The sequence below is a fragment of the Plectropomus leopardus genome, chromosome 17 (assembly GCF_026936395.1).
Source record: "Plectropomus leopardus strain MGB_pleo_1.0 chromosome 17, ASM2693639v1, whole genome shotgun sequence".
Classification (NCBI taxonomy): domain Eukaryota; kingdom Metazoa; phylum Chordata; class Actinopteri; order Perciformes; family Serranidae; genus Plectropomus; species Plectropomus leopardus.
Window position 1 is genome coordinate 1,747,440 of NC_142192.1, and position 22,576 is coordinate 1,770,015.

The 22,576-nt window shown below is 40.1% G+C and overlaps 2 protein-coding genes across 3 annotated transcripts; one reads left to right on the forward strand and one right to left on the reverse strand.

Annotated features, from left to right (window-relative positions):
- The first annotated feature begins 1,066 nt into the window (after nt 1-1,066).
- rbbp4 (retinoblastoma binding protein 4) lies at nt 1,067-14,592 on the forward strand. Of its 2 annotated transcripts, none has more exons than XM_042506234.2 (12): nt 1,067-1,291; nt 2,959-3,109; nt 4,340-4,485; nt 4,984-5,157; nt 5,328-5,443; nt 5,563-5,723; nt 5,813-5,939; nt 9,774-9,851; nt 10,182-10,258; nt 10,457-10,514; nt 10,613-10,723; nt 13,715-14,592. In XM_042506234.2, the coding sequence occupies exons 1-12, from the start codon at nt 1,276-1,278 to the stop codon at nt 13,775-13,777; spliced, it is 1,278 nt and encodes a 425-aa protein (XP_042362168.1). In that variant the 5' UTR covers nt 1,067-1,275; the 3' UTR covers nt 13,778-14,592. The 2 variants fall into 2 exon arrangements, with proteins under 2 accessions (XP_042362168.1, XP_042362170.1); XM_042506236.2 differs by having other exon boundaries at nt 2,962-3,109.
- A 322-nt stretch (nt 14,593-14,914) lies between these two features.
- Nucleotides 14,915-21,719, reverse strand: sync (syncoilin, intermediate filament protein). The gene is made up of 6 exons (XM_042506233.2): nt 21,560-21,719; nt 17,332-18,894; nt 17,032-17,246; nt 16,173-16,380; nt 15,261-15,385; nt 14,915-15,183 (listed from the first exon to the last, which is right to left on the reverse strand). The coding sequence occupies exons 2-6, from the start codon at nt 18,829-18,831 to the stop codon at nt 15,135-15,137; spliced, it is 2,097 nt and encodes a 698-aa protein (XP_042362167.1). The 5' UTR covers nt 18,832-18,894; nt 21,560-21,719; the 3' UTR covers nt 14,915-15,134.
- Between the last annotated feature and the right edge of the window lie 857 nt (nt 21,720-22,576).

A 22,576-nucleotide genomic window follows, 5' to 3' on the forward strand; every position in this document is an offset into this window, starting at 1 on the left:
CAGAGAGCCTCATACTCCTACGTGAATTTACAGTTGACCAATAGCCAACAAGAAAGGGCATGTTTTTTTTTTTTTTATTTTCCATGAATAAATGCCATTCCTGTGCCAAAAAAAAAAAACTGTGTATACAGACTTTAACCCTAATATTACACAACCATAGTTCAATGGGTCTCAAAACCCTACTAAAAAATATTATACTTGTGATTTCCCACTTTGAGTTTATTTTTTAACCAACATCAGTCCTAATCATGAATATCAAATAATTCATTTTCAGAATTTTAACCCTTTAAATGTCAAGATTTTGTCATGATGCAGCTAGATTTTTTTTTTAAAAAATCGAAAATAATGTTTTCAAAATACTACAGGCAAAGTAGATTTTTTGTTATTATCATTATTATTATTATTATTATTATTATTATTATTATTATTATTATTATCATCATCATCATCATCATCACAGCCTGGGATATGCAAACGATTATCAGCAACATTGATCGTGATGTATTTTCTCCATATGTCAAATATCTCTGTATATTAACTTGCAATATGTTATGTCTTATATTGTTTATTTTAACTGGTGTGATTTTCTTTAACCCTCTGAAACCTGGAGCGACATAATTTTTCTCGTGCTGCTTTCAGATGCATTTCACAAGTATTTAAACTCTTGTACTCTGACCAAATTGATGCGATTTTTTTTCAAAAACATGGGCAAGAAGGCAATGAGCAACTTGATAAGAAATATTCCACAAAATGCGAGAAAACCGTAGATTTAGAAAATTATAAATGGAAAAAACTCCCAAAACATGTTGAGCAAAAAAAAGAAAATAGGTAGGGAAAAACTAGTGCACTACAGACAACTAACATTGAACACAACACAACATTTTACTAATTTCTTGCTATTTTTTTGACTAATTTCTTCTTTCGTTGCTCATAGCCCTTTTCTCATGTTTTTGAAAGGTATTCCCAAGTTTCAAAGGGTTAATTAGCAATGACCACATGCTGCCCTCTGGTGGCCAGCGCGAGCGCAGCTGCTCTGTGGAGGGACGCCACCCCCTTCCCTCGCGCTTGTTCAGAGCGCGCGAATGCACCCACGTCTCTCACAATCGGCATCTCAGCTAGCTAGCTAGTTAGCTTAGCATCGTTTACTCAGTGCTTTGACCAGCACTGGTTGCTGCCGGTACACCGCAGAAGGACCTGACACAAGGCTTTTTGGCTCCGCGTCTCAACTGTCTTCCAAAAGTCTCCGCGGACAGAAAGCTACTTAAGATATCAGCGATGGCGGATAAGGAAGGTAACGTTAGAGCGAAGGTTTATGATAAGTGTTCAAGTAGTTATCTGACAGTCTTAGTTAGCTTTAGCTATCTGGCTAGCTTGGGTAGCAGTTAGCGCCTGACCTGAAATAAGCCACAACAAAAGCCGGGTGCATTTTCATTGTGTAAAGCTGCAAGTCCCAGCTTCATCTTGCAGTTGTTGTTCTCACACCAGTTGGCGTCGTCTATTTTACACTACAGCAGCGTTATATCGCGAGGCCGCAGCGTGACACAGTTAACGTTATTATAAGGACCGTGCATTATGTTCGTACCAGCAGAGCATAATTATGTTAGCCTCGTAAGCTAACGGAAATGTGTTACTGAAAACACCATAGTGCTGCACAGTGGACACCACTCAGGCCGCGAGTCATTTTTGTCAACAGCTGTGGATTTAGTGTCTTAGTATTAACTATTACTGATGCCTTGACTGTCGCTGAGATAGCAAATAATTTCACTAATTTATTTAATTTAGCGTTTATTTAACCAGGTTGGTCCCATTGACATTGATACTTAATTTTTCTAGGTAGACCTGACCTAGACGGTCAGCAATGAAAACACGAAGTTGCAGACAGGGACATGGGTTCGACCGATATTGTATCGGTTTTTGTTGTTGTTGTTGTTGTTTCAGGGCCGTAACAGATTATTAGTAGTTAATAAGACTGATAGCCGATATTTGGAAGAAATTTACAAGTATCATTGTCAAAATCTAGAATTTGGAATACAGCAAACTCAAAATTGAAAATTTCAACAACATATATATTTTCCAACAACTTTTAAAAAAATGCAGACACTCTTTTTGCATGTATTGCAGACTGCCTTCCCAGGTGTTGATTGAGTGTTATACTCCCATACTGTACTTTTGGATCTTTGTCTTTGGCTTACTTACTTGAGTGACGTCAGTCAAGTCAGATAGTAATTTGTACATGACATTAAATAAGACAGAGTGGTGAGTGAAAATGGACAACAGGGAGAGAGACAGTTGCAGCGGAACCAAAGTAGCACATTTTTTAATTCATTTTATAGGCAATTATTAAAATATAGTGCTGATACAGATGATCAGCAAGATGCCGAATATTTCCCCAACAATCCGCCAGACCAGTAATCTGTCGACCTCTAACAGAGGCACAATGGTCGACAAAATACAATTCACAAGCACTAAAGTTTGCATTGATTTTCTGTCAGTCAGATGTACAACCAGGCAGACTAAAAACATCAAGGTACTATGGAATCTGTGTCTAAGTCTTTCATTTGTGATTTAAAAACATTCAGTGACACCGGCTCCTTGAGTTTCATCATCTTGCCATCCTGAAACAAATTCCAGGCTAAGGGTACAGAATACCCTAAAGTCCTTTTCCCAATTTCTGTCAAAGTGTTTGGGGACAGAGAGCATTAAGAGGGCAATAACTAATGTCTGGTTTCTGCGAAATAAAAACACAGAGGTAGTGTCGGAACAGACCAAGAATTACCTTCTATATAAAGGTGTACCAATGTAAGAGCCTACTGGTCTCCAGAGCAGGCCATCCTACCCACCAATCCTCATATTGAAGTAGTACCATCAGTGAAAGCCATGGAAGCATCTTGCAAGTGTTTGATGAATGATTGTTTCATAGCTATTTCCACTGACTTGACCCAGTGTCCTCTCTCCCAGCAGGAGCATTTGATGATGCGGTTGAGGAGAGGGTGATAAATGAGGAGTACAAGATCTGGAAGAAAAACACTCCCTTCCTGTATGACCTGGTTATGACCCACGCTTTGGAGTGGCCCAGCCTGACTGCTCAGTGGCTGCCTGATGTCTCCAGGTGCACACTTGCACACACACCGCGCCAGTACACACTGGGCCAGTAGTAATTCTCACACACACCAGCATGCACTCTGTAGGACCTGCTTTGATATTACACACTCGTATTGCTCTGCGCACAAAATGCGCTTTTCAAAATTGAGCTTTAAAAAGTGTTATATATAATATTATTTTATACTTTCATTGAGTTATTTTTTTTTAATCGACATCAGTCCTAATGATAAACATCAAATAATCACGGATTTTCAGAATTTCAACCCTTTAAATGCCAGCTTTTTCTTCTGATGTCACCATGTATTTAGAGGGAAAAAACCCTCACAAAAATGAAATATTTTCAATATACTACATGCTAAATAGATTTTTAAAAATCTTTTTGATGATCACAGTCTAGGATTTGTCAATGATTAGCAGAAACATTGATTTTTATACATTATTATTTTTGTGCAGTGTCAAGTACTCACACTTAAACCACTCTGTGCTCAAAATGCGCTTTTCAAAATTTGGCTTTAAAAATATTATAGATTAATATGATTTTCATTGAGTTTATTTTTTTTAACCAAAATCAGTCCTAATCCTTAATATCAAATATTCAGTAATTTTCAGAATTTTAACCCTTTAAATGACAGGTTTTTGTCATGATGCCACTATTATTTTTAGATGAAAAAACACACAAAAAAGTATTCAGTAATTTTACAATCAGTTACTTTCAATATAGTACATGCAAAGTATTATTATTATTATTATTGTTATCACAGCCTGGAATATGTCAATGATTTTCAGCAACAGTGATTGTGACAGTGCACTGAGTGGAAATAGCATGTATTCACTCCATATGCCAAATATGGTACAAAAAATAAATAAATAATAACGTCATCTGGTGGAAAACAGTAAAAATGACAAAGCCCAGAATGATACACAGAAATACTATAATGCATGATTTTATGCTTTGATGGCTGTGGAATCAAGTTGCAGTTTGAATGGGTTTCAGTTGTGCATGTTTTGCACTCAACAGCATGAATGTAACAGTTTAGTTTTAACAGTGTATTTTAGACATATTGCAGGAGCTGAGCTGGAAATTCCCAGATTAAACAAAAATACACAATCTTTCCAAAATGTATGCCATATTCATGAACACAGCCAAAATGATCAAAAAATGAACAATGAAAAGCATGTAAAATGTGCCAAACAGTCCCTAAAGGTTAACGATAAAGGATTTTTTTCCGCCCTATAGGCCAGAGGGGAAGGATTACAGTGTGCACCGGCTGGTGTTGGGCACTCACACATCTGATGAGCAGAATCACCTGGTCATTGCCAGCGTTCAGCTACCCAACGATGATGCCCAGTTTGAAGCCTCACATTATGACAGTGAGAAAGGAGGTAGGTGATCAGTGCTGGCACATGCTGAAGAAGAATGAATAACCAGGCAGGCAGACTTTCATGTACTGTGTATTTATAGCCGGGCCATGTGTTTGAAAGAGATGGATACCATGCACATTACTGATCTTGTACACTCATTAATGTGGCACAACAATAATAACAGAATGATATTGATACTCTGAAGTGGACTAGAAAACATTAAAATTTAAAAAGTGACATCTTTAGTTTAAAGTAAATCAAGCAGATGCCTTAGCATGCATTAAAATGTGATACTTGCATACAGCATTGTCTCCTTTTGTATTTACAATATAGAAGTCAAAATATAGTGCTGCTAACATGTAAAGTAAGTTATACAACATTTCATTTGCATGCTGTTTTTTAATCAGATTAATGATGTTTATTATTATACTTACGTTCATTTTTTAGGGTGAAGCTGCTCTGCTAAGACACACTGTATTACGTCCATTTTCTGCATACTACAAAAATATTTCCTTGCAGAGTTTGGAGGCTTTGGCTCAGTGAGCGGCAAAATTGAGATAGAAATCAAGATCAACCATGAAGGAGAGGTGAACCGGGCCCGCTACATGCCCCAAAACCCCTGCATCATTGCCACCAAGACCCCCACCTCAGAGGTGCTGGTGTTTGACTACACCAAGCACCCCTCCAAGCCAGGTATAGAGATCACACACAAAACAAGACACCGCTAAAGGAGGCATTGTGTTTGAACACGTTTTGATAGTAAAGTGGGCTAATTGGTACCTTTTGACCACTTACAAGTATTCAGTTTAACACATTCTCATTACTGCATATCTGCTTTCGGGCTTTACTGTCATTGTCCACAGATGCTTCTGGAGAGTGTCACCCTGATCTGCGTCTCAGAGGCCATCAGAAAGAAGGCTATGGTCTCTCCTGGAATCCAAATCTGTCAGGCTCTCTCCTTAGTGCATCAGATGACCATGTAAGAGAAAATACAGGTTTCATGCTGCAGTCAAATATCACCAAGTATCTTCCAGCAGGTTTAGAAATGTATTAGGTCACGAAATGTGTTGTTAATCCCTCATCTGTTCTAATCTCTAGACAATCTGTCTGTGGGACATAAGTGCTGTGCCTAAAGAGGGGAAGATAGTTGAAGCGAAGACCATCTTCACCGGTCACACTGCTGTGGTGGAAGACGTCTCCTGGCACTTGCTTCACGAGTCACTCTTTGGATCTGTAGCAGATGACCAGAAACTAATGATGTAAGAAGAAAGATCATAAATCAAATCTGACAGACAGTTCACGTGAAAAAATGTGACCTTTCATTAATATTTGTCATTCCTCACCTCAGTTGGGACACTCGCTCGAACAACACCTCCAAACCCAGCCATGCAGTGGACGCCCACACAGCAGAGGTCAACTGTTTGTCATTCAACCCTTACAGCGAGTTCATCCTTGCCTCTGGCTCTGCAGACAAGGTAACACAATAATTCACCACATACTTATGAATTTACAGGGATATATCTTTGTGATATCATGTGCACTTAACTCTTTGAGTGAAGAAATTGACACTGATTATTAGGGGTGTGAATCTTTCAGTATCTCACGATTCAATTCGATTTCGATTCTTGGTGTCACAACGCGATTCAGAATCAATTCTCGATTCAAAACAATTTCCGATTCAAAATCAATTCCCGATTCAAAATATAGGAGGTGTAATTTCAGGATCTAATCCAGTCTGTTTTGCCAGTGGCATATTATGTTATGAAAGCAAAGTGTGTATGAAATTATGGAGCTTTTATTATGTACAAGCCATTTTGTTGTAGAAAACCTTTCTCCCAAGTATTGGGAATCAGAAAGTGAAAAAATAAACATTGTAATTACTATAGTTCAAAAAATGGACACACTTTTCCAAGAAAAGTCCCATCTTTTTTTGCAGTTGTTTGTGTATCCCATTATCTGTACCATTCTGCAAAGCAGCTTCTATCTCCTATCTATCTGATGCTGCAGAGGGCCACATCACACTCCTGACACTTCAGAGATGGGCCTGATTCTCCTGCCTGCTCTGCCTGCAGTGAACACTTTACATTCATATGAGGCCCTGCTGCTTGTTAGACTGTCTCCTGATTTACACTACCGTTCAAAAGTTTGGGGTCACCCAGACAATTTTGTGTTTTCCATGAAAAGTCACACTTTTATTTACCACCATGAGTTGTAAAATGAATAGAAAATATCGTCAAGACGTTGACAAGGTTAGAAATAATGATTTGTATTTGAAATAATAATTTTTTCCTTCAAACTTTGCTTTCGTCAAAGAATCCTCCATTTGCAGCAATTACAGCATTGCAGACCTTTGGCATTCTAGCTGTTAATTTATTGAGGTAATCTGGAGAAATTTCACCCCACGCTTCTAGAAGCGCCTCCCACAAGTTGGATTGGCTGGATGGGCACTTCTTGCGTACCGTACGGTCAAGCTGCTCCCACAACAGCTCAATGGGGTTTAGATCAGGTGACTGTGCTGGCCACTCCATTACAGATAGAACACCAGCTGCCTGCTTCTTCTCTAAATAGTTCTTGCACAATTTGGAGGTGTGCTTTGGGTCATTGTCCTGTTGTAGGATGAAATTGGCTCCAATCAAGCACTGTCCACAGGGTGTGGCACGGCGTTGCAAAATGGAGTGATAGCCTTCCTTATTCAAAATCCCTTTTACCCTGAACAAATCTCCCACATTACCAGCACCAAAGCAACCCCAGACCATCACGTTACCCCCACCATGCTTGACAGATGGCGTCAGGCACTCTTCCAGCATCTTTTCAGTTGTTCTGCGTCTCACAAATGTTCTTCTGTGTGATCCAAACACCTCAAACTTCGATTCGTCCGTCCATAACATTTTTTTCCAATCTTCCTCTGTCCAATGTCTGTGTTCTTTTGCCCATATTAATCTTTTTCTTTCATTGGCCAGTCTCAGATATGGCTTTTTCTTTGCCATTCTGCCCTGAAGGCCAGCATCCCGGAGTCGCCTCTTTACTGTAGATGTTGACACTGGCGTTTTGCGGGTACTATTTAATGAAGCTGCCAGTTGAGGACCGGTGAGGCGTCTATTTCTCAAACTAGAGACTCTAATGTACTTATCTTCTTGCTCAGTCGTGCAGCGGGGCCTCCCACTTCTCTTTCTACTCTGGTTAGAGCCTGTTTGTGCTGTTCTCTGAAGGGAGTAGTACACACCATTGTAGGAAATCTTCAGTTTCTTGGCAATTTCTCACATGGAATAGCCTTCATTTCTAAGAACAAGAATAGACTGTCGAGTTTCACATGAAAGTTCTCTTTTTCTGGCCATTTTGAGCATTTAATCGACTCCACAAATGCGATGCTCCAGATACTCAACCTGCTCAAAGGAAGGTCAGTTTTATAGCTTCTCTAACCAGCTAAACTGTTTTCAGCTGTGCTAACATGATTGCACAAGGGTTTTCTAATCATCTATTAGCCTTCTGACACAATGAGCAAACACATTGTACCATTAGAACTCTGGAGTGATAGTTGCTGGAAATGGGCCTCTATACACCTATGTAGATACTGCACCAAAAACCAGACATTTGCAGCTAGAATAGTCATTTACCACATTAGCAATGTATAGAGTGTATTTCTGATTAGTTTAATGTTATCTTCATTGAAAAAAACAGTGCTTTTCTTTCAAAAATAAGGAAATTTCTAAGTGACCCCAAACTTTTGAACGGTAGTGTACCCTTGTCTCATTCTTGTTCTTCTTCTTCTTATTATTATTATAAGGGCTACCAGAGTTTATTCTAATGCACGAGGTGCTACCAAAAACACAGAGCGATAGATACAGTGGGATTAGGCCAGGCGTTTAGCATCGATGCTAAAGTACTTTTATCATCGAAAAATCGATAAAATATGAACGGAACACACCCAATATCAGATCTGTCATCATGTATTTATTGAACAAGGTTCCGCAAAAACACCCGAATTCCCAGGCTGGATACTGAGGCTTCTAAAAGAGCTACGATGCATCGGAGACATCCCTCTGAATGGCACAGCCAGCAGCTTTCACTGGCAAAAAAGGTTAGGCGACCCGAAAGGTCTCAAAATTAAGACTTTTCTAAATTAAAAATTTTTTAGAGGGTTAAGAATAGACTATATTAAGTAAATATAGTTTATAATCAATGTTTAGGATTTTTTAATCGATTCACAATTTTTAAGAACGAGAATCGAGATTCTTATGTGAATCGATTTTTTTCCCCCACCTCCACTGATTATAATGTTACTAGGCGTGAGCAATATGTAATATTTCATACTTTCCTGAAATTTCACCAGGTATAGAGTAAATGACGACAGGGAGTACTCTTCTTACTTTCAGCATTTCAGACCAATAGATGCACAATAGAACCCCACATAATGTTAAGAAAAGTAATAATCTCATACCTATTTTCCTTATTAAGCAGAGAAATAGACATGGGCACCTTTTGAATTCAGCTTTCTCTCGGTCAGTGAAGACTGATGAATTGCCTCATTAACTCATCATAAAACACACTTCATTCAGACTCAACAGAAACAAAATAAAACTCACCCGTACTGTGTAATTTAGTTAGTAAGTCCACTGTTCCAACAATCACCAGCTCTGGTTCGGTCAAAAATAAATCCTTATTCACATTCATTCAGTTAGAAGCTAAAAACATGCTGTTATTCCCCACAGTCTCAGCTGCTGGCAGTTTACAGTTCTGTGACTTCTCCCTCCACCCCCAGGTGTTGCTGTGTCTTTCAGCTGCCTTTTCCAGCAGTAGAGACTGGACTGAGCTCTTGTGGTGCGTGCTGTGCACTATAAACAATTGACCTCATTCATGAAATGTGAGCAAAGCAAATTTGTGCGTAAACTGTTTGCAGAAGGAAATTTACGTGTTTTCCGGCATTCATCAATATGTTAGTGTCTCCTATCTTTTCACAGGTACTAACAAAATCTACAACTGCCTCTGACTGTGCTTGTGTAAATAAGAAATACACATAATTATTGCTTTCATTATAAGAAATAACAAACTTAATTCGTATGCTGTACGAAAGGTGTTTTATGTCCATATCTGCTTGCAGATTTAATCTCATTTCATGAATGACTGATAAAGAGAGGCGCGCCTGTGTTTATGATGGTACTGTAGAGCAAACCTTTGGGATTTCTAAATACCCTGGTATACCGTAATACCATGATACTGCCCAAGCCTAATTGTTATTGTGTTTTCCTGCAGTGTTGTCACAGAGATTGTTCTGTGGCAGGTATGTGTAATATCCTTTCTCTCACTCACAGACTGTGGCTCTTTGGGACCTGAGAAACCTGAAACTGAAGCTGCATTCCTTTGAGTCACACAAGGATGAGATCTTCCAGGTAAGATATGTAATCACTCTTATTTCATTATATTCTATTAAAATAAGAGTGGCAGGGTGTCTTGGTAGCAGATCTGTTAAGTCAGTCAAAATACAGTTGATGCAAGTTTAGATTGTATTCTTTTGAGTTCTCTTTCCTGGCAGCTGGAAAAATTTCTGATGTATAAGTCAAAAAGTTATCAAATATCTAAATTATCAACACCTCCCAAGCAAATATGCACACTGAGATGAATGTTACCGACAAAATCTTTGTGATTAGGTTTCGGTATTGTATATGTCTGCATCAGTATTCAAGGTGACCTAATCTGACTTCTCCCATTGACTGTTCCAGGTTCAGTGGTCACCTCATAACGAGACCATACTGGCGTCCAGCGGAACAGACCGTCGCCTCAACGTCTGGGACCTCAGGTAAGCAACTCAACATCTTACCCCCAGTGTGTACCAAATTCCGCTCCATTGTGGTTGCCAGAAAGGATTCCCTGCCATTCTGGCCAGTGTGGTAACAGTGAGAGTAATGTCTCCCTCACACACACATGTGGGGTTAGTTATATTGTAACTGTGTTTTACAAAGTTGAACTCTTCTGGGTGTTTTGTTTTGTTTTGTAGTAAAATCGGAGAGGAGCAGTCGCCAGAGGATGCAGAGGATGGCCCACCTGAGCTACTGGTGAGGCTAGCTGCTGAACTTCGGAAGTTGAGATGATCTCTTAGTGGTGTAACAGCTTGTGTCATAATAATGAAAACGGTGGCTTTTCTGTCCCTTAGTTTATCCATGGAGGCCATACAGCCAAGATCTCTGACTTTTCCTGGAACCCCAACGAGCCCTGGGTCATCTGCTCAGTGTCTGAAGACAACATTATGCAAGTCTGGCAGATGGTAAGATGACTGAGAGCACATTTTGTAAAAGCATGTTGGCTTTGGACAGGCAGAGAACATGATTCCTTCTTTGTATTTTATTGTTTTGGAGGGAGTCATTTTCTCTTAAAAACTATTTAAATATAAAGACGCAAATACTTCTGAAATTGCTTCATGACCGAAGAAAGGAGAGAAAAAGGACGCTTTTGCTCAAAAGGTAGAAAACCTACAACTACCAGAATGCATCAGACCAATAAATCTTGTTACATTTAAACAGGCTAAAACAGTGGTTCTCTACTGGTCGGTCGCAGGTCCACTCTGAATGGACTGCAGTGACTTGCAACCATGTCAAGTTTTTAAAAAAATACTTAATTTTGAAGCACAGTGAATTTGCTGCTCTTGAGATCCCATGTCTCCTTCCATGTCTATATTGTGGATCAGAGCAGGCAGCAATGAATTTGCAGGGAAAGGCCGTGTTGGGAGATTACAGACATTTCAACTAAAGACTGCAAAGAGAAACACTCAGTCAAGATGGATCTGTGATATATTTGGAGTGATTCAGTCAGGGCAAAGTAAGGAGACAGAAAAGAAAAATGGTAAGTGAACTAACCCACTATGTGTTTACTTCTTTCACATGAAAGCATTTTTATATGACTGAAGCCTTATCTGTAACACTGTACTGTGATATAGACTTCAAAAGCTAGCGGTTAAGCACGTTATTATCTTTTATTGGTAAAATTTGACAAATCGAAAGCCTCTCAGGTAATCTTTTTCTGGTTATCCTGGATTTAAAAAAATGACCTGAAATAAATTCACTGCTCAAAAAAAATTAAGGGAGCACTTAAATCACACATCAGATCTTAATGAATGAATTATTCAAGTTGAAAATTTTAACTGATGTAAAGATTTGTTGAGGACAAAGTGACATAACTACAGTCAGTGGAAACCAAAATCATTAATCCATTGAGGGCTGGATTCAAAATTACACCGAAAGTCAAATTAAAACATTGAAATTACAGGCTGATTCAACTCGTGTGAATTTTATCACGGCAACTCATAATGTGACTCAAAAGTGTGTTTGGCCCCCGGGTGCGTGCATGAACTCCCAAAAATGTCTGGACATGCTCCTGATGAGTCAGCAGGTGGTGTCATGGAGGATCTCCTCCCAGACCTGGATCAGGGCATCAGTGATCCTGGATAGTCTGTGTGGGTACTTGGCGGCGTCGGATTCACCAATACATTACCTGCCATAGGTGCTCAGTTGGATTTAGATCAGGGGATCGAGAGGGCTGGTCAGTGGCCGGCATCGTCATCCAGGAACTGCCTACACGCTCTGGCCACATGAGGCCGGGCATTGTTCTGGACCAGGAGAAACCTGGGGCCCACTGTATCAGCAAAGGGTCTGACTATTGCTCTGAAGATTTCATCCCGGTACCGAACAGCAGTCAGGAGACCGTTGGCTATGGCCCTGTATACACTGTGTGACAAAAGATGACCATCGTGAAAGAAACGTTGTGATATCTTTGGTCGTGGCTCTAAAACGGCGGTCCTGTGTCGCACAGTGAGAGAGGTTCAAAGATGGCTCTTGTAATGGTCACGGTGCAATCAAAGACAGCCTGGGATAAAATTCTGACAGTGTTTGAAATTTGGGATGTCAGCGTGACTGCTATTATGACCTACGTCTACTAATCAACCAATAGATATCCAGCATGAAATGACGCACTGATCCGCGCAACCCTGTTAGTGATTGCTAAATGCTAGTAGATGCTAATACTTACTTCGAGCTCTCATTGTAAAACTGGTGTGCAAAGTTGGCCTCTTTTCCCCAGCCACGACCATGTCCACATATTCCTCCTCTGTAGACTTTTTTCGAAACAAATAAATGCCACTATAGTGAGGGCTCAGTTTGCTTATATTTTTCTCTCACCACTACAACAGCATAAGTGAATGACGCATGCTGACGACATTTTGTTCTTCTGTACTGACATCGATGGACGTATGTTGTAGCCTGCGATTCAGTAGATGATGTCATCGTGCAGTCTACATGCATCAAACTTGATGTCAAGTTTATTAAGTGGAGCTGCACTAAACTTATAACAGCAAAAATCTCACAGTCTGCAGGAGGCTTATGACATGGAGGTCTGTGCGACCCTCCAAGGATTTGCCTCCCCAAAGCATCACTGGCTCATTGCCAAACTGGTCATGCTGGATGATGTTACAGGCAGCATAACATTCACCGAGGCACCTTCATACTCTTTCCTGCCTGTCCCATGCGCTCAGTGTGAACCTACTCTCATCTGTGAAGAGAACAGGGTGCCAATGGCACCCCTGCCAACTTGGGCTGCATGGTGCTTGGCTGTGAGCTCAGGTCCCACTGGATGACATGGGGCCCTCATGCCATTCTCATGGAGTCTGTTTCTGATAGTTTGGTCAGAAACATGCACACCAGCAGTCTACTGGAGGTCATTTTGTAGGGCTGTGGTGGCTCCACTCTTGCTGCTTAGTTGATACGCCTCTACAGCCCTCTGAGCGCTCACTGTGTAACACCCGGTCTCTGGTATCTCTTCCATGCTCTTGAGATGCAGCAAACCTTTTTGTGACTGCATGTATGGATGTGCCATGCCGGAGGAGCTGGACTACCTGTGCAGCCTGATTGGTCTGCAGGTACTGTCTCATGCTGCCAACAGTGACAAGGACACTAACAGAACACTAGAGAAGAATCAGTCAGGAGTGGAGTCCAGCATTGTCTGTGGCCACCACAGACAATGCTGCATTCCCTTTTTTTGTGATGTTCTTGCTTTTGTTTCTCCTTTGCGCTTGTTGTCACTTTCATTTGCACCAAAATCAGGTGAACTTGATCACTTGTGCTTCCAAAATGGACAGATTGTTATCCCTAACGTTAAACTGACTTGAGTGTTACACTGTGACGAAGTGTTCCCTTAAGTTTTTTCAGCAGTCAGTCATAACCTGCCTTTTATTTGTTGACTGACGTTACACTAATTCTTCTTTTAGGCTGAGAACATCTACAACGATGAAGACCCAGAGGGTTCGACAGACCCTGAAGCCACAGCATAACTCCTCTTCCTGCTGTGTTTTAACCTACAACCTCATTACACAAACTGCCAAACTGCCACCTCTCTACTTTCATGCAGCTACTTCCTCCCATCTTTCTTACTCTACTGAAGCTGTGGGACCCTGTATGCTGTAAATCACTGTAAATACAAGACAGAATAATCAAGTCAGCTTTTTTTTTTGGAATACTCACAGTGAAGAACTTTAACTGAGTAACTTATTGCCTGAGGACTCTCACTCATGCTTTTTGCGCGCTGCGTATGAAAGATATATTTTTGTAATCAAATTGGCTCTCCCTCGTACACTGAAATGTTTTAGCAAACGCTTTTTCATTTATAAATTCAGTACTTTCTGGAACTTAAGATTGTGATCAAACTGACAGCCCACAACAAGTGGTAATTCAGAATAATTTGCTCTGGAAGGGTCTAAGCAGCTCCTTCTGCACACATTGAATGATGCAGGAAAAAAAAAGGAAAATGCATTCCAGCCTTTCGACAAGACACAAAGCATAGTGAGTTGCTCTGACTTTGATAGAGGTTGTTCGGTCCTAAAAATGCCTCATGTTTCCCTGCTACAGTGTGATCATTACCTAAGTGTTTTGGACTCTGATTTTCACACCAGCTGCGTCTGAATGAAATGACCATTTTAAAAATTTACATTTTGAAGTTTCCATTTGTGGTCCACATCCCCTTCACCTTTGTCATACATTACTCCTTTAAATGTTGTCGTGATATAGATTAGTGGTTGGACTTTTTCTATGTTCAATATTTTGTAACTGTACAGTGAGTCCATTCTTAATAAAATGTGTTTCATTGGTCTTTGGGCTTATGTGGTCAACATTTCTCTATATGAAGGTGTAACATATTCTATGAATAGGATCAGTGCCTTGCTAAGCTTGAAAGTATTTTTAAACAACCCTAAATGAGCCTTTTAGTGAAAGAGTCAATAATGTCTCATGACACTCAGACCTTTTTTTCTGTCTGGCGTGACGCCATTGTGCTTTTCCTGTCTGCAGAACTTACTCTCACTCTATTACTCTTGTGTCCCAGTGTTTAGTGCCTCAGACATGTTGCCCATATAAGTCCATGAACCTCTCTCCACTCGTCATGCACAGACATTAACACATCAGTCGCACTTGGATTACAACGAACACAAAGCCTTTATTCATAGTAAAAACCTTTCTACAAGCTGCAGAGTAGTTCATCTTCACAAGATTTCTAAAAAAAAAAAAAACTTAAAATTTATTTTTTGTTTACTAACAGCATGTGTATAAAGTGCATTCACTGAATCTTGGAGTTCACTGTGTTACAGATTGTCAGTTTGCTATTTAATCACAGAACTCCAAATCAAGAACAAACAATCATGTTTTCTCCTCATCGTCACACTTGTTATGGTCCTTAATGGCAGCCCTGTAAGAAAAATGTTTGAATTAGTTATTCCCCAAAGACGTATCCAAGGGTGATACAGAACCAATCCATCACTTTACCTGAAGAGGAGTAGCTGTTTGGTGAGGCCGTCTCTGAGCTCCTCCATCTCTTTGGTTTTTCTCTTCTGAATCTTTAATTCTGTCTTCAACTCTCTGCTGTTGTCTTCCAGAAAGTACACTGTCTCCTGTAAGAGTGATGTAGTTTTACTGCTTTGTGAACCAGGTGATGCTACCTTTGCCTGATGCACAGTTAAATGACAGTTTAAGAAGTATAAAAAAGATGGCCTCTTACATAAAACTAGGATGTCTCTCGAGTAAAAAGACACAAATACTTTTTTTTGTACTGCATGACCAGTGAAAACAGAAAACAGTGCTTTTGCTCAAGAAATAGAAAACCTTCAACCTACCAGACTGCTACTCATCTTATCGGATCAATAAACGCTCCCACTGGTGGGTGACAGAATGTGGACTGGCCAGTGTGAAACATTTGCGGCTGTCTGAATCTTGTATTCCACTTAAGCAGTAAGTTAAAACACGGTTCTGAAAACATTTGAGGTGAGAGATATGCAATACTGTAACAGAATCTTGTTCTATATTTATATACTTATCAGCGCTGCCTAGTTTGACTGTTCAATCTCTGGTTTTTTTTTTGGCCCCCATTTTCAGTGTGCAGAAAGCAGTTTGGCACCTACTTCCTGCTCACAAACTTAGCTAAACAACATTGAAACATGTTTCTAAAAACATAATGGAGGAGAAACAGGCAGCACAGTGACATCTTGATTTATATTCGATCAGCACTGCCTTGTTTTACTGTTTGATCAGATTTCTGTCTGAGTTTGAGAGAGAAAGGTGGGTAAGTGTCTTGATCCAGCTCTGAACTCTTTGTGTCAGCTCTGTGTCCCTTTTAAGGACCCCCCGGCTCTGCCTTCAACTTTCTGTATGTCTGTTTCCCTCAGCGGCCATCTTGCTTACCTTATACTGCGCTATATCCTCTCTCCTCTGCATGTGAATCAGTTTGAGTTTCTCCTCCAAACAGGCCCTCTGGAGATTCAGCTTTTGGAGTTCTTCCTTTAGGGGCCTCAGCTGGGCCCTCAGCTCCTGGGCCTGCTCTTTGGCTTTCACCAGTGCTCCGGCTGTGGCCTCCCTTCTCTTCAGCAGTGTGAGCAACATGGGCTCATACCTGGCCAGGACAACCATTAATAGTTTAGAATGAATTTAACTGACCACTAAAGAGCTTTGTTTAACCCCTTAAAACCTGGATCAATATCTTCTTCAACCACTTCTCTTCATTCATGCCCGATCCCAGATCAATTTAACTTCTTGCTATTTTTTGGGTAATTTCTTCTGAAGTTGCTCATTGGCCTCTTCCCATGTTTTTCAAAAAAATCAGTCCAAATTGCTCAGGTTTCAAAGGGTTAAGAAAGAATTTTGACCCCTGTCAGTCTTTTTGTAAATCTTTCCATGAATACAGCAATTACATCACAGACGCTGAACAAGGCAATGAGCAACAAATGGCAAGAAATTAGTAGATTTAGAAAAATATTTTTTTTAAATCATTGACTTGATTTTCTATTTACTTCCTTTTTCCCTTTTTTTTTGTCAGTTTTGTTTTTGTTGATTTTTTGGGCAATTTTCTTGTTCTTTTAAATCATTTCTTGTTAATTTTGGGTTTAATTTCTTGTGTTTGGTGCTCATTTCCTTCCTCCCATGCTTTTGACATAAATAAAGCCAAATTGTGTTGTTTCAAAGGGTTAAAGTGTAAGAAATCATTGTGAGTAAAAGTTATTAAAAACATGGTTTTCAGTCAGACTGTGTCAGACAGTGAGAGCACCTGTCCTCCAGTGCTTTCAGTCCCCCCTGCAGATACTGCTGGATGTCCCCACAGGAGTGCCTCCTGCACTGGCTCAGCTCGTCCTGGGTGTTGGGCTTCTGACTGCAGCTCTGTGCCTGAAGCTCTGCCTGTAGATCTGAGAGCTGTTGTCTTTGAGCTGCTCTGAGCTGGGAGCCCTCTTCTGTCAGATGCAGCACCAGCGACTGCAGCTTCTCCTGAGGATGGGGAGAAAGAAACTTTTATGTCAAGGTTTTTCTTTCATCGGATGGACAGATAAAGATTCTCCTTGAGTTTTTTCACCTCTTCCCTCTTCAGCAGCTCCACCTCTCGGTGCTGGGTGTTGAGAGCGGCCTGGTTGTGAGCACATTCCCTGGCCATCCCGAAAAGCCTCCTCTTCAGCTTTCTTAGCTCCTCATACAGCCCCTGTCTCTCCAGGTTCACCTTCCACAACATCCTCTCCTCCTCTGCTCTCTCCTCCCTGAGACTTTGGATCTCTTTCTTCCTCTCGTGTCTTCTCTCCTCCTCCTCCCTCTTCAGTGCCCTCATCAGCTCTGCCACTTTGCTGTCAATTTGCACCTCTGTCTCCTCTTCCTCTTCACTGGTCTCCTCTGCCTCCTCTCTGTTTTTATTCCCTCTCAGCTCCAGCACCTCCGTCAGAAGTTCCTTCCTCCTCATCTGTAACAGCTGTACCTCCGCTATGCACTCCTCCATCTGACACCCTAGTGCGAGTAGTTCGTTCATGCCAGATCCCAGATCAATGTTGTCCATTTTGAGCTCCTGTATCTCTTCAGCTGGCAATTCAGTGTCCACTTCAATCGCGGTTATGTCTTCTTTCACATATGTGCTTTCATTAGTAGATAAACACTCTGTTTTTGTCATCTCACAGTACATTGGATCATTTTTGTTAATATCTAATGGCACTGATGGCCCGGAAAACGTGAGCTGAGGACTGGAAACCTCCTGGTCTTGCCATTCCAGTGTTTCCATTGAGAAGCCAACCGCTGTCTCCTCATTCCTGCTTTCTTGGGAGACTTGATCTCCTGCTCCATGTTGATCAGCCCATGAGTCTAACTGCATCGGCTGGGTCTCCAGCTTTATTGGCCTCCCTTGCTGAATGGGCACCAGTGTTGTACCCCGGGAAAGATGAGGATTCTTACTGATGTGTACATACTCCTGACTTGCATCTGTAGGCCAGCCTTGAGGCTCAAAGTCCATCCCAGACTCTTCCATACAGCTCTCCAGCATGGCCAACATCCCTAACAGCTGACCCTCGTACTGCACCATGCTTTCACTCAGTTTGTTTCCCGCTGAAGTCAGAGGCATGTCTTTTTGGCAAGAAGCTTCTGTAGTCACTCCACACCTGTTAATGATGGTGCCCACGCCTTGAGACCGGCCTTGTGCCGACTGGTCTTCTGCTCCAGCCCCGTCAATGTGTGTGTCAATGTAGCTTGTGGTAAGATATGTTTCAGAAGAAACATTTTCTTCATTGCTCTCCATTGTGTCTTCCTGTTGACTGTTGCTCTGAGTTGATTCAGTCACACTTGTTTCATTGTATTTTTCTGAGAAGTGAGAGCCAAAGTGGATGCCAGTGAGCTCCTCACAGCTTTTCAGCAGCTCATCCATCTCCTGTAAGTATGGCCTCATTAAAGCGGATTGATTCAGCTGCGTTGCTGTGAAGGTGAGTCCAGACTGTGCGGTGTTGCGCTCTCTTTGTTCCATGAGGGTTCTGTCCGGATCAACATCCTCTTCTTTAATGAAGAGAGGCTCGAACCCAGTAGATGAGGTGTTATCGTTCTCCATTGGTTCAGCCTTATTGTTAAAGCCGCTTCTGTTGTACAAGTCTCCTTTATGACCGTCTCATCCCTGGACAAAAGAACATGATTATGTAAACAGCCTAGCCAGTGCTTATTCGGCATAATAGTTGTAGTTCTTATCAGTTGTGTGGCATATCACAAATATTAGGCCTGCTCTGCACAGGAAACATGTCAGCAGAGGAGTTGAGTTCATACTCTGGATGTCCACACTATGAAATCTTACAAGTTGATCATACTATTAATTTTTTTTTTCTTTTAATCTAGGAAACCAATTGCCTTGAAAAAAAGGTAAGTTAATATAACTATTCTTATGTTTACTTTATAGCTATTTTTTTAGGTTTACCTAAAATTTTTGGAATTCATTATGTGAAGTCCATTTATAAAATGACAAATGAAATGAACTTCATCAAACCAAGTTAGACTGACTTAACTGAACAGTTGTGTTTACTCTGTGACGCCATTCTTAGCATCTTAAGACAAGACCAGTGTTTGTAGAAACAAACAAAATTATACAAACAAAACAAATCTACTTTTAAGTCTTATAAAAATTGTTTATAAAAGAGAAATACAAGACTCCATGTCAAGCCGTTTTATCAGAAATGTCAATACTCAATCAAGCTTCAGCAAACTTGCAAAATAAACGAAACATTCAATCAAACTTGCATATTATGCACCTGCCTGAATCTGAAATGAACCAAACAACACTGTAGATGTTAACATTGTGATATATGTGTATCCCATGGTTGCAAACTATCACTCACAATTGTATATTCTTAAACATGTTAACAAAACAAAATTTGCAAAACTCAAAGATATCCTAACTCCACATGAAAAATCCTTTTCGTCGTGACACGAAATACATAAAACTGTTCCTAGTTGCTGTGAGGGTCTAAGGACAGAGGGATGTCGTTTGCTGTAAAGCCCTCTGAAGCAATGTGTGATTTGTGATAATGGGATTTATAAATAAAATTGAAATTAAGTCTGCATTGTAAAATCAGACAAGTTGAAATTACTTTAAATAATCTTGGAAATCAATTGCCTTGAAAAAGTATGTATAACTTTTTCTATATTTATATCTAATTGTTAAGTTTACTTATAATTTAGCTGAATTTACTTAATTTTGTGAAGTTGTTGCAACTTAAAAATGACAAGTGAAATTACCTTGTTGCTAATTGTTAGCAACTAAGTAACTCTGACTTAACTTGATGATGACCAAGAGGATTTAGCCAATGATAAGGCTAGGAGATCTGTCAGTTCTTATTTGTTAACGTTTAAGAAAATACTACTTTGCAACCAGCAGATATTGAGTGCAGTGCACTTGGTTTACTCAAGTTACTAAAACTTAGAAAGACTGATTTAATTAAACTTGTTTTTTTAGCTGCAACAACTTCACAATATTTTGTAAATTTAACACGATTTTAAGTGAACTTAACAATTAGATATAAAGTGAACATGAATTAAGACTAATAGCTATCTTTACTTACATTTTTCAAGGCAATCAGTTCCCTAGATTTTAAGCAAAATTTACTTTTGACATCTTACAGTGTGATTTGGTTCACTTAAAAATGTAAGCCGCTATCACTTGGAATGAACAAGTTCACTCACTCGTCAACTAAAATTTAGGTAATCTTCACAATTAGATATGAAATACATAAAATAAAGCTAATACTTATTATGACCTATTACTCACTTATTTACTTTCGATAATTTACTTTTCTTAAGGGAGTCAGTTTCCTAGATTTTTTTAAGTCATATCAGCTTGTGAGTTTACAGTGTGGTAAGTTATGGTGATGTCATTACATGCAAATATGTAGAGCAGGGCAAGGGGTCAGTTTTGCAGAGGGTATGCTAACAGCTGCTGTACTGCAAGGCTAGATGCCCAGGGACCAACTGACTGCTTGGCAATGACCAGAGACACACCTCAGACAACAAGCAACACAACTTTTATAAACCAAAATGTACAAACGGCTCTCAACTGAACCTCAAGCAAGTGGCATTACACAGATGACATTATAGAGCAGATTATCATAACAAGTCATTGTGCCGATGGATGGGCATTCGCATTCTCCCCTGGTGATTAATGTAGCTGTAATTTCACCCTTTGAGGTGTTTGCCAAGACTGGCCAGAGACTCCCAGAGAGTAAATTGATCAAAATGACCCAATACTGTCATCGTCGGAGATTAGTAATGTAGAGAGGGCATGGCAGACAAGTGTGACGGTCATTTGATAGCTGCTGCTGCACCGCCAAAACGTTCTCAGCCCAAATACAAGACGCAGCTCTAGTGTTTGTTACAGCTCATAAGGACTACACTTGAGTCCTAAAATCTAGAGGACTGCACAGTGTTGTGCTCTGCATGGCTGACTTAAGCCCCGGGGAAGACATGACAGTCACCAGCTGTCTCGCTGGAGGACAGGCATGGGCACAAGTCACATTCCTTTAGACCTCCACCACTCAAAGACAGCACTGGCCTATATTTGCTTAATATTCTGAACACTTACTTTTCCTCTAGTATTTAACATAAAAATTAATAATTAAGCTTCATGTGATGTGTGTTTGGTTTTCTTTACTGCTAAATTAGTTCAGAGTTATTTGGAAGTTGGGAGCAGCATGAATGGTTAATGTTTGGATTTTCTTCAGGAATTCCATTCAAATTTGATCAAAATAAATAGCACAAACCACCGTAAATAACCCAAAAAATATAATTGTACTTACTTCTGTATGTGTGCTTGTTTCTTCTGCTCTTCTGTGGTATATCCTCAGGATGAATCCATTCAAAGTGTGTTGATGTTCATGTGACAAAGCAAATTGAGAGGCTAAGAGTGAGCGGGAGCAGTGTTTGCAGATGAACTTAGAGAGGAGGGGGGCGTAAAGACAGTTGAGCCAGCCTCCTCTCCCTCCCTCTAAGTCAGTGAGCTGCTATGTGTGACCATGACTACTTCAACTCTGTTTAGGTTTATTAATAAACACTAGGCTGGCAGACAGAGGAGCCACTGCAGGCCGTTTCAACCCCAGAGACAAAAAGGGTTTTGCTTAAATGACCTCTAAGAATTATACTGAACACCTGTTAGCCATATGTACAGTTTGTCTAATTTTATATTTATTGGAAGATATTAAAAGGACATAACAACAACAACATCTCTGAAAGGTATATTGCTTTTTTATGAATTAAGTGACATCTCGTTATACAAAGAGTATTCTTTCAAAGTATCACATTAGTTTCAGTTTAAGATGAATGTGAAACTGCATGCGAAATAACAAGTGAGTAATTAAATGGACAAAAGATAGATGTTACAGGACTTGTGGTAACATCAGCTCTATCTGCTAAACTAAGCTAAACTATAGCTCCCTGCTAAGCTAAGCAGACTAAAAGGTAGCTTCCTTACAAATGTGTTTTGGGGTTGGGGAATTATATGTATATAACCTTTGTGGATTGTATTTTGTGGGAACTAAATATGTGAGAAAAACAGATGTTTTTCACCATTCTTGATAGTTACTCCAAAAGATGTAGCAGGATCAAGGACAAATGTAATTTTGTTTTTTAAACTTTGTTTTGAACCTTCTTACAGGACTTGTGATAATGTTAGCTCTACCTGCAAAGCCAACCTAAGCTAAGCAGGCCAAAAGAGAAGAAAGAAAAAATAGAGGGGTTATCTAGGCATAGTTATCATGGGCCGTCATTAAGTGTTAGTCCAGGACCACCACCAAGTCACATTCACTCTGGGCCATCGT

What these genes read in the sequence shown, in the direction of transcription:
- sync (XM_042506233.2), bottom strand. Translation starts at nt 18,831, where the DNA reads ATGGAGAACGATAACACCTCATCTACTGGGTTCGAGCCTCTCTTCATT. An exon ending in CTGAAAGCACTGGAGGACAG is followed by an intron (nt 16,381 to 17,031) that starts GTGCTCTCACTG and finishes TGTCCTGGCCAG; the next exon opens with GTATGAGCCCATGTTGCTCA. An exon ending in AGGATATAGCGCAGTATAAG is followed by an intron (nt 15,386 to 16,172) that starts GTAAGCAAGATG and finishes TCACTCTTACAG; the next exon opens with GAGACAGTGTACTTTCTGGA.
- rbbp4 (XM_042506234.2), top strand. An exon ending in CCTCTGGCTCTGCAGACAAG is followed by an intron (nt 5,940 to 9,773) that starts GTAACACAATAA and finishes TCTCACTCACAG; the next exon opens with ACTGTGGCTCTTTGGGACCT. An exon ending in ATGGCCCACCTGAGCTACTG is followed by an intron (nt 10,515 to 10,612) that starts GTGAGGCTAGCT and finishes TCTGTCCCTTAG; the next exon opens with TTTATCCATGGAGGCCATAC.